The sequence below is a fragment of the Rutidosis leptorrhynchoides genome, chromosome 2, assembly GCF_046630445.1.
Source record: "Rutidosis leptorrhynchoides isolate AG116_Rl617_1_P2 chromosome 2, CSIRO_AGI_Rlap_v1, whole genome shotgun sequence".
Lineage (NCBI taxonomy): Eukaryota > Viridiplantae > Streptophyta > Magnoliopsida > Asterales > Asteraceae > Rutidosis > Rutidosis leptorrhynchoides.
The window spans coordinates 622156086-622167870 of record NC_092334.1 but is presented as its reverse complement, the minus strand read 5'-3'; the positions used below and the strand labels follow the sequence as shown (position 1 = coordinate 622167870).

At 34.8% G+C, this 11785-nt stretch overlaps 2 protein-coding genes across 2 annotated transcripts; one reads left to right on the top strand and one right to left on the bottom strand.

Moving 5' to 3' along the window:
- The first annotated feature begins 3879 nt into the window (after positions 1 to 3879).
- Positions 3880 to 4593, top strand: LOC139893565 (uncharacterized). Its single transcript, XM_071876739.1, has one exon. The coding sequence runs from the start codon at positions 3926 to 3928 to the stop codon at positions 4463 to 4465; it is 540 nt and encodes a 179-aa protein (XP_071732840.1). The 5' UTR covers positions 3880 to 3925; the 3' UTR covers positions 4466 to 4593.
- Positions 4594 to 6854: 2261 nt separating this feature from the next.
- Positions 6855 to 11096, bottom strand: LOC139893564 (uncharacterized). The gene is made up of 4 exons (XM_071876738.1): positions 10998 to 11096; positions 9914 to 10028; positions 7894 to 7986; positions 6855 to 7630 (listed from the first exon to the last, which is right to left on the bottom strand). Exons 2-4 carry the CDS (start codon positions 10018 to 10020, stop codon positions 7018 to 7020), a joined length of 813 nt encoding a protein of 270 aa, XP_071732839.1. The 5' UTR covers positions 10021 to 10028; positions 10998 to 11096; the 3' UTR covers positions 6855 to 7017.
- Between the last annotated feature and the right edge of the window lie 689 nt (positions 11097 to 11785).

The following is an 11785-nucleotide window of genomic DNA, read 5'->3' as shown; positions in this document are numbered from 1 at the left end:
CTTACATACTGTTATACTTAAACTATAGCTCACCAACCTTTGTGTTGACGTTTTTAAGCATGTTTTTCTTAGGTGCTTGAGGTTAGCTTCCACTGTGTACTAGTCGTGCTGTAGAACCCGCTGCTTAGAGTTGTCCACGCATGAACTACTTTACTTTGCATTCAAACATTCGTACTTTTGAACTATGACTTGTAACGACCATTGTGGTCACATACACTTATTATTTGCTTCAACTTAGTGAATCATGCTTTTGAAATGTAAAACATTTGATGTCGGTTATGACATCACCTTTTTATCGTGAATGCAACTTCTTTAATTACAGCATATAGTACTTAACCTTGTAATGATCCTGTTGTTGATGATTCGTACACGATGGTTTTGTACGGGGCATCACACTGGTTGTAGTAAGTCTATCAAGCTTTGGATTCTAACTGAGGACTCTTTCGTAGTGAAACATCTGACTAGACCCCTAGTACATTTAGACCATGCTAGTGTAGTCACCAAGCATATAAACTTCGTACGTGCACGCTGAAGCACAGCGATTGTTGTAAGCTGTACCTCTGCTAAGTAAGGCCATGGAACACGGTTAGTGTTGACCAGTACACTGCACCATAACGCGGTCTCAAGCATTGCACCCCGCTTGAGGGATTCTTAGTTAATTAAGGAACTGTTTGTTTAGACACATAAAGGATTGGACCGTTAGGATAACCGAACGTGTTCATGGAAGTCATCTTGACTTGGCCATGGTGTTCTTTATGGTTGAACTCTTTTTAAGGGCCTAACTATCTTGTACCAATCATTAACGAAAGCATTGAAACGCATCACGTCTCTCGGATATGGTAAACCATGTATTCTATTACGCTTAAGAAAGTTTAGACCATTTTGAAATGTTAATACGTCACCCAACCGAGTCGCTCAATTGGATGAGCCGTCTAAACGTGTATGTCTGTAGTCAGACTGCACGGGCGTCGGGGGTAAGGGACGTTGCTGTCTATTCAGAATCTTCAAGCCTAACGCAGTACCCAGTGACATGTCTTATGACAGGGGTGTTTAGGACCAGTGTAATGAATACAAGGCCTCTGCCTATTCATGAGCCAGCATTCCATAATCTCGGCAGAATAACTGATGAAGTCATAGTATGCGCTTACTTTAACCTTATCTGAATTAAAAATTTTATCGCATTTACTTTATCTATCTTATAAATTAGAAAATCCCAAAATAATTATTCACTACTCCCTAACTATCTTAGGCTAAAATATAGGTTCGATGTTACTGATATCTCAAAAATACGACTCTAGGTCATACTTCCCTTACTCATAAGGAGTAGTAAGATTTAGGCCCCGCTAAATATAAATTTAAAACTGTACCCTCTCCCACGAGTGGCTGATCCTAACGAGCCGTGGCCTAACGACACCACGCAAATAAAAACCGTCCGTTTTGACCATATCAATCTGCTAGCGTTTTTGAAAGAAAATGTTCCGTGCGAATACACGGATGTGCTGTATTTTGAAGATGATTGTGATCCGGATTTAAAGGCAAGCTATCTTCGTACCGATGATCAATGGTACGGTATAAAAGATAACCTTGATGATCGTCTAAACCACATTTCTCTGTATTTGGTTCTTAAAGATGAAGAGACATTGAGTTGGCGTTACATCGATGAAGCAGCCGAAAAAGAAAAGGATGAACAGGTGGGGCCTTTTTATGACAAAGATGGTCGTTATTTTGGAGATTCCGATTATTAAGTAATTGATGTTCGTGTTTTAAGATCTTGTTGTATTGTATTTCAGTTTAATTTGGTTGTAGTTTAAAAAATGTAACCGTTTGTGTGTTGAATAAAAGTGTTGTTTGAAAATAAGATTACATTACATTCAAACTTAATTAGAAAATAACATTACATTGAAAATAAAAGACACTACATACAACTTAAATAGAAAATATCATAAACTAATCTTCGCCGCATTCTTCATCTTCATAGTCTTCTTCCTCCTCGTCTTCTTCCTCTTCTTCATCATCTTCTTCCTCATCAGAGACATGTTCGGGAATGTTTGAAGGTCCGGCAGTCAGATCATAGTGAATGTGGTGGTCTGGTGAAAGATTCCAAATATGTTCGATAAGTTTATCTCGAAGAAAATGATGATTGCTTTTATTACTTAATTCTTTATCCATTCGCATATGTAGTTCAACCCGTTATTGATTAAAATTAATTATACCTTGACATATGCGAATAAACAAAGACTTGCTCATACGATAGCGTCTCCAGAACTTATTAAGCGGGAAAGTGGGGTTGTCTGAAAATAATCGTTGTAGAGTTGTTTTGCTTTTCCTTTTCGATCTTGTGAAAAATGTCTTTAAGGAGCTTTGGGTATAGAGACACCTTCGTTTTCGACTTCTTCTTCTTCTTAAAAATTGATAGCTTCATGAGCTTGAAGTGGATCATATGCATTTGCAATAGCTACCGCCTCTTCATAAATATCATCTTCTCGATCTCGATCTCGATCAATAGTCGAAAATTTATAAAAGTATAAGTTTTTAGTTGTTTGAGTTGTAGTTTTAAGTATGAAACTTATGAGTAAAGGGTTGTAGTATATATAGGAAAAAAAAGAAGCCGCCGCCAAACGGCTAGTCCAACGTCTATATTCAATATTGTTGCATTTTTTTTAATTTCCTTCGCGTGCTTCGATCAGTCAAACCTGGGCATAATCCAAGACGGCCACTCAACGGCGGCCTCCACCACGCGGGCTAGAAATGACGCCGTTGCTTCGGCGGCCCAACGACGTTGTAACGACTACACCGTTGCTAGCGGTCTTAAACTTATATAATGTTTTTACCAATCAAAGCTATTTATATTTACCCACTAAAGTTATTTTAGGTTCTGATAAAAATTCGACACTTACTTCGAGACAACTTTTCAACCAAGGGTGTGTTTGGATGAATCTAGCTGGAGCTGGAGCTTGTAGTTGGAGCTGGAGCTTATGGACTAAAGCTGGAGCTGGAGCTTATTTTTGAAGCTGGTAGCTGGAGCTTATTAGTTTTTATAAGTTTTTGGTAAACTAGCTGAAGCTTATTTTTCAATTCATAAGTTCTACTTTTTTTCATATATTTTTCTAGAGCTTATGATTTTTATAAGTTCTACATTTTATGTTCAACAAAACAAAACACCAACACACCCCAAAACAAATACTAACAAAAGAAAAAGTTGGGACTAAAACGTAAGACAACCCAAAATTAGAGGTTAAATATACCAACACATGAAACTTATCATGGTCGTGACCTCTGGGTCAAACTCAGACGAAATAAGCCCCTATTTTTTTTTAAGGGTTTCGAGTCATTCATCAATCAAATTCGAACCTAACTCCGTTTACTGAAATTGGTATGTTCAATCTATCATTCTATCGTATCCTTATTTTCATCTTCAATTCTTTATATATGTAAATATATCATATCCATCTTGTTCCAATTTCTGTCATTAATACTAATTTTCGATGGTTTAATCGTAAACAGCGTAATTACAGATGATTATTGATTAGCAATTTACTGTTGTTAATATCTGGTACATATTTTGTATTGGTATTGAATTATATTACATATTTTATGGATTTAAAACCTTGATCGTAGTTTGTATCTAGCAGCTGTTAATATCAGGTTATGCGTATACAGTTTTTGGCTAAGTTTACTATTCCTAATTATTAATATTTGAAGAAATCTATGAGCTCTAACGACTTATTTAGACGCGTAAACTGATAAGCTCGTAAGCTGTGAAAATTGAGCTTACTGATATTTCAAACACCTGTGCAGCATTTGGACGATAGGTTCAGGCAAAAATAAATAAAATACAGAGTACAAGGTTTGTGTTACTGGCTAGTTGCTACTTGTAATACCTGCTCATAAATAATCTGATTTATTATGTAGAATTCAGATTCAGATGGAGAAAGGAAAAGGAGTGATTGGAAGTCGTAAATGGGCCGTTGACTTTACGGTCAACTCATCCACATCTTCGGCCCGTGACATCCCCGACCCACCAGGTTTCACCCGTGTCTCAAATGAGCAAGATGATTTGACTCTAAGTCGTCAAAAGAAAGACGCTGAAGCAAAATGGAAGTCACAAAAAGCATGGGAAGTGGCACAAGCGCCGGTCAAGAATCTACTCATGATGGGATTTATGATGTGGATGGCAGGAAACACCGTTCATTTGTTTAGTATTGGTATAACGTTTTCGGCTCTTTGGCAACCGTTATCTGCTCTTCAAACGGTTGGAAAGGTATTTGACCCGTATAAAGATAATAAAGTGGATCTTGTTATGCCTAAGTTGGTGTTTATTGCTTTGAATTTGGGTGGTATGTTGCTTGGTGTTTGGAAGTTGAATACTTTAGGGCTTCTTCCGACCCATGCGTCTGATTGGGTTTCATCTTTACCGCCTGCACATGAAGTTGAGTATTCGGGTGGAGGTATTGGATTACAATAAGATCAGTTTAGTAGCTTTTGGTTCATGTTTAACTGTTTAAATTTGTAAAAGGGAACCAGTATGAGGTTCTTAGTGTACTGCTTTGTTTGTAATACATCATGTTTCAATATAAATGTCTTGATTTTCAATATAAATGTCATAAATTAATGCTCAAAAGTTATCAAACTTTCAAAGCAAGAAATTTTTAATATTGGAAAATTAGCATAGGGTGAGTTCAGCTGATTAAACGACACTGATTATTCTCAACATTTTCAAGATAATGAAAGATTCTTCTAAAGAGATGTGCATATTACAAAAACTTTGTCTCTTTAAGTTATTACACAATTTCTGAAAATGGTGTAGCTTTGTTATCAACCTTTAAACCCTAAAGATAAAGCTTCATATATCATAAACTTGTGTCAATTAAGCAAAGAAATATTCACCACTTCAAAAATGCATTGTGTATATATCTGTATGTAAGTGTTAGGTTAATTCAAAATAGTTTGCAAGTGAGACGTGGATAACGAATTAGAACAAAGGCAACTCTCATAAAAATTGAAAGAAGCCAAACTAAACATTACAAGAAATGCAACACAACAAAACCAGCAAACTCGTTACAACCAACAAAGCAAAAGCGCGAGAGCAACCAATATAACAAATTTTGAACCATTATAGAGCACAAAATGATAGCAATTAAACGAGAATCAAACAATCAAATCGCAAAACTAAGAGCCCGATGAGCCAACATCACCAAACATTTTGTCCATACACTTGCGAAAATCCTCCATCTCGACACTAACTTCAAATCCTTTAAGATTGGCTTGACGAGGTTGCCTTCCATTTTAAAGAAACGAATACTTTTACCCAAACAGAAAGAGAACGAAAATACATACATACGCTCGCCATCCACAACCGACTCTACAAGAAAACTTTCATCGGAGATGATAAAAAAGTGACTCGACACTCACCGAAGACTTTTCCTTTGCCATATTAAAAGTCACTTCTCACAAGATGATTAATCGGTTTATCTTACCAAGTTTGGTAAATTACTTTTCACCCTTCATGATAGGATGATAGATTTTAACATTCTACTTTGTCAATTGATGATGAGATCTAATATCTAATATTTATATTTTATATTAATATAATTAATATAATTAATATTAATATTAATATTGATATTAATATAATAATGTATCTCATTAGAAATACACTATTTGATACGGAGTATATCATTTGGGAAAACATGATGTATGTAATGACCCTCATTTCAGTGCTTAAAAAATGACAACTCCAATGACAACTCCAATCGCAAGTGATATTACCATTATTATTACCATATACTACCTCCGTCTCATTCCAATAAGCTAGTATTTCATTTTGGGTTGTCCCATAGTCCACTTCCATAAATAGAAAGGAAAGATGATATTTCATTGGTGGATTTGGAGAGAGAAGATATTTCATTGGTGGAGAAATGAAGTTAGTGGGATTTCCTAAAATTGCGTGTTTTTTGTCTGTGGACTATTGGAATGAGACGGAAGTAGTATATGCTAATAGACAAAAGTTATTAACAGTACTATTCACACGCTTTAAACACTTGACCACCGTGCAACAATGGTTGTACACCGGTCACTATTCACGTGAACAGTACTAACCGCGCAACAATAGTTGTACACCGTTCACTATTCACGTGAACAATACTATTCACGTGAACAGTACTATTCACGGTACTGTAACATTTTTTTTTTTTACAGCTTTTTTTCCTATTTTTTTCTTTTTTGGTTTCCTTTATATTTTCCTTCACCCACAGCAAAAATCTATTAGACAAAAAATATGAATAGTACCGATAGTTTCTTTATAATTAGCAGCAGCAAATATCTACTAGACAAAAAATATGAATAGTACTGATTGTTTCCTTTATATATTTCTCTACCCATTGTAACAATTTTTATTTTATTTTTTCTTTTTTGGTTTCCTTTATATTTTTCTCCACCCGCAGAGATGCACCTATATTGTTAATTTAAAATAACATTTAAATCTTTGACGGGTTATACCTTTTAGTTCGACTCGAGTTGCACTTCAACGACATCATCGTTAAACTAAACGCAATAAAATACATTGAAAACCGAACTCCCGACGCGAAGCGAGGGTAAACAACTAGTTTGAACAAAAGGACAACTCCTGCGAAAATATCAGTAAATCATTCAATCACTAACTATTCTTGTGATTGTTGATTAAATGCTTGGAGATTTGGTATTTTGGTTAATTAAATAGAAAAATCTCAAGTTGATTACTGGACTTTGAATAAATACATACTCGAGATTCAGCTGCAAATCGGACCAACATTATACAGAATGAAAAACAGGAAGGGACTAAAACAAGCGCATTAATTTAATTTAATCAACTTCAAAGTTCAACCAAAATTCATTCCCAATAATTCCATCAAATCTGTAAACCAAAGGCGTTACACTCTGACTCTAACAAACAAAGATCCAGCCGAATACAATCAACGACTCTCGGTATAACTTCAAACTATCCAACCAATCAAACTCGCATACGAACACACAACTCATTCAGTACCTACGAAAACGTGGGTCTACAAATGCATGTTCATACATCCGCGCAGACGGGCACTCGATTTCCAGGTGGCCCCTACCACCACAATTATTGCATATCACCATCACCATAGGTGTAACACAGTCACGGCTAATATGACCAGGCCGACCACAATTACGACATATCATGTCCCGAAACGGGTCATCCAGAAACGGGTCAACCCTTAACGACGACCCTACTGGACCCAAAAAGCTCGACAGGCCCGATTTAACAGAGCCAGCTAAGCTGGAGGAACCAGACTTAGGACATTGTTTGGCTACATGTCCAGATATGCTGCAAATGTTGCATACGGGATCATTTGGGCAGTCACGAGCAAGGTGACCCGTTTTACGACAGTTGTTGCAAGCTTTTTCATTAGTGCAGTCAGCTGCAAGGTGCCCGGGTTTGTAGCAGTTGTTGCAAAGACGAGCATCGTAGGAGGAAGAATTTGGATTGTGGCAATCACGGGCCAAATGGCCTATTTTACCACACATATGGCACACAGAGTCATTTGGGCACTCACTTGATACGTGTCCTGATTCTTTGCAGTTCCAACACATGGTGGTTGATGTGCACTCGGCAGCAAGATGGCTACAATAAGATGTAACATGTTAATAATAGAGGGTAGTAGCGTTTGAATCGATTGATCAGCAAATACTTTATAGTTAATTTTATAAGTTTATTATAAAAACAAAATTAAATTAATTTCTTAATTTAAAACCATTTAGAAGGTTGCATTATAAGTAGACGTTTGCATAAGTTCTAATCAATTAACCAATATTTTTTATAATAATAAAAATATTAGTCAAAACTAATCAAGACCCTGAAAGTAGTCAACTGGATATAGATCTTACCCAGGAAGTCCACAATTGTTACAGACGGTCACATTTGGACAATCTCTGGCAAAGTGTCCAGGCCGCTTGCATTTGTTGCATAAATAATCTTTCCTGAAAAGTAATAGACATTAAAAGTAAGGATGGAATTCAACAACAAGATACAATCTAAAAATGAAAACCTTAAAGTGAAATTAAGTTACTAACTCAAGCTATAATCATAAGTATATAAATGATGTTGACATTTATTGGCATGTGATTCTGGCTACATAAATCTCACTTGATAAGGTGGTTTTTACGATCACAATGAGATAGGAAATCAAATATTACTGACAGTCTCTTAACTCACACGGTTGCCTTGACCCAGATATTAGCATCCCAGCTGAGTGACATAAGTCAAACAACATTCAAACTAACAACTGAAATTAGGCATTTACTGCTGTTTTATGATGAATCTGCCCTAAGATTTCATCATACCTCGTTATATTATATTATATCATCGATTAAAAAAACACATTGATCATAAGAGGTGTTCATAATAAAACATACAATATTAACACCACCAAACATGTTATGCAAAACCACCAAATCTTAAATCACTAAAACACTGTGCATATACAATAACAGGTGACTTCCCATGCTGGCATTCAATCCAGTCATGGGAGATCATACATTTACACATTCCACTTTATATTCCATCTGATGTGTGTGTGTGTGTGTGTGTGTGTGTGTGTGACTTCTTTTATCTTAGTATCAAGGGAAAAGTATATGAAAATGCATTGAACTTTCATCAAATTTCTATTGTATGCATCCAACTTTGAATTGAAATCTCCTATTGTATGCATGTAACTTTCTAAATTGTTCTATTGTATGCAATCCATGACTTATTAATCAGGTAACAGGTTACTAAAGTTAATTTTTTGACGAAGTTAGTCCCTCAACATAACGAAATCAAAATAAACATCAATTTATCTAACGAAATCATAACAAAACTTGATCTTCTTCATCTTCATCTCTATTCTTCAACTTCATCTCTCTTTTTTACAAATTCCACCAAAAGTTTATTCATGTTAGCAAAATCAAATCAAACTATAAACCCTATTTTTCACACAAAATCAAATCAAACACCCAATTATATTTTCATCTTCAACCTTCGTTCATCAACATCTTCAACCTTCTTTCATCAGCATCTTTAACCTAAAAATCAGGTGTTTTCATATTCTAGGTAGTAACTGCAAATCAAGCTCGAATTCATATTCCTGACTGAAAATCGAACTTTCGACTTCAATCAGACTTCATTTTCATCAACAATTCGAGATTAGATCTAGTGTTCATCTCTGAGTCAACAAAAATCAACAAATCAATATGAATGAATTTGTGGATTTATGGGATTAAACTTGATTGTCGAGCATTCAGAACCTAAACTTCAACATCATAAGTATTTTACATAAACTACACCTTCCTTCTCCTCTCTTCTCCATTCTCTTTATGAAACCCACTAAACATAAAAGGTAAGGCCTCAAAACTTAAAATCAAACCAATACAAATATAAACCATATCTCATACATCTGATGGTGGTCTTGAAGATTTAAATTTCCAGATATTCATACTCCGTATCATTTTTTCGACGATTCATCATCAACAGTTTATGATTACACACAATTTGGGTCCTTCACAAAATTGTCTCAAAATTGCAGTGCGGATCTTTGATTTCACAAACTTTAATTGATGTTTGGATGGTTGGGGTTACCATTTTGTAAATATCTAATGGAAGGAAGATGAAGTTTTAACAAACATAATGAAGGGACCAATGAAATTAGGATTTAAAAACATGAGGGACTAATAATGTAAATATCTAATTGAAGGTTACTTATTATAACAGGTTAAATACATACAATAGGACAATTTAGAAAGTTAAATGCATACAATAGGAGATTTCAAAGTTTGAAGCATACAATAGAAATTTAGTGAAAGTTGAATGCATTTTCATATACTTTTCCTAGTATCAACTAAATCCCAAAACACATATCTAAAAACATACCGATATGCAGGCTTATCCCTTTTGTACGGTGCATCCCGATAGGAAGCTCGGTCTCTGCTGGGGAATCGCTTGACTAAACCAGGACTTCTGCTCCTGTCCCGACTCATACTGAACACTGGACACCAAAGGTTCTCAAATGTAAATTGTTCAAAAAAAAAAAAATTATACACTAGCAGTGTTAGAAAACAAGCAACCAAAATGATCCAAAGAATCATCTCCAAAAACAAATTTACCACAACATGGGCGATAAATAGTAAGGTAGATGCATTTGAACAACCCTGTGAAAGTGCCAAATAAGCTGACGATAATGTTAACCAGACACAAAAACTGTGCAGATATAGCCAAATAACAAAATTATCAGCAGTGCATAAAAAGTGCCTAGAAACCAGTCAACCACTTACGAAATCTGCGCCTAACTAAATTAGTAGAGCACACAACCAAGAAAATAAACTGTACTATACATTTCAACAACATCATGCAACCACCTAACTGTACGAGCATACTCCAAACATGCTCCCAGAATACCCATAGAGATGCCCAAGTTGAATATACCAAACCAACAATAATACAGTTTGCTATAATTTGATATACAAATCCTTTCAAAGGCAAATACTTCTCATTGAAACTTCCTTTCGAATTAAAAATGCATATCAATCACTTAAACGATATACAACCATCTTTAAACAGAGGAAGTACATTGGGTTTAAAACACACATACACACACACTTAGAAGGTAAATTTATTATTTGGTTTGATCGACTACCATCAAGTTTAGAATTGAACTACATTGATAAATACATTATCTATATCATAATCTTATAAGTGATAAGTAAATCAGTAAATTAATGAGCATCATATTCCAAATTCATTTATAATTAATCGCATAATGAACACATGCATATACATTTATTGACAAACCAAAATTAAAACTTTAATTAACAACAATTTATTTTGAGCTCATGATTTAACCGAAAGGTACGAACGAATTGCGATCAGAAAGAGTAGAGTGACGAAACTTTGTTATAAATGAAGAGTGTATGACGAAAATATCGTAATCATGATGCTGAGTTTAATCAGAACTAACCTTAATTGAACGTTTATGGCTTGAATCTCAACTGAAATTGAGACGCCAGGTGGAAATCTGAAACCCTAGATTCGTATGCATCGGGGGAATATTTTTTTTATAGAAATAGATAAATCATAAATTGAATGGAGACGAACACCGGTTGTATGAGTTAAAAACGATTTATGTATTTAAAGTCCTTTAACTTTTATCATTTTACGATTCAACCACTGTGTTTTCACATTAGTTCATGTTCGATTCATTCGACTTTTAAGTTTTACCACTTCATCCGCCCTAATTTTTATACTAGTTCTCAAACAAAACAGAAATTATATTATATTATATATTTTATATTTTATATTTATACTTATATCTAAAACACATAGGGTAAATGAATAGTACTCAGGGTACTTTCAACTTTTTGCGCTTTTTTTTTTCTTTTTCAAATTGAACAACAAAACCCCACACTTTATACAAAAAATCAAACCCACCCCTAACACAGGGAGATAAAGTGTCAAATACTCATTCTCATAAAAAATCTTAAACAAATTCTACCCAAATATTCAACGGGTCATATTTTCGCGCTCGTAACGAGTTAAATTTTTCCGCCACCATCGTTAAACTCGAAATAATTTTAGGAACACAATGTCACTAGCTATACGCAAAACGGACGCTTTTAAAAAAACACTAAATATTTGGGGTACTTTTCATACACGTTAATTCTCCGTTAAATTTTTAAAAGTCGACAATTCCATAGCGAAATGCGGAGATGCACATATATTGTTAATTTAAAATAACATTTAAATCTT

What these genes read in the sequence shown, in the direction of transcription:
- LOC139893565 (XM_071876739.1), top strand. Translation starts at nt 3,926, where the DNA reads ATGGAGAAAGGAAAAGGAGTGATTGGAAGTCGTAAATGGGCCGTTGAC.
- LOC139893564 (XM_071876738.1), bottom strand. Translation starts at nt 10,020, where the DNA reads ATGAGTCGGGACAGGAGCAGAAGTCCTGGTTTAGTCAAGCGATTCCCC. An exon ending in AGGGATAAGCCTGCATATCG is followed by an intron (nt 7,987 to 9,913) that starts GTATGTTTTTAG and finishes ATTACTTTTCAG; the next exon opens with GAAAGATTATTTATGCAACA. An exon ending in AACAATTGTGGACTTCCTGG is followed by an intron (nt 7,631 to 7,893) that starts GTAAGATCTATA and finishes ATCTTATTGTAG; the next exon opens with CCATCTTGCTGCCGAGTGCA.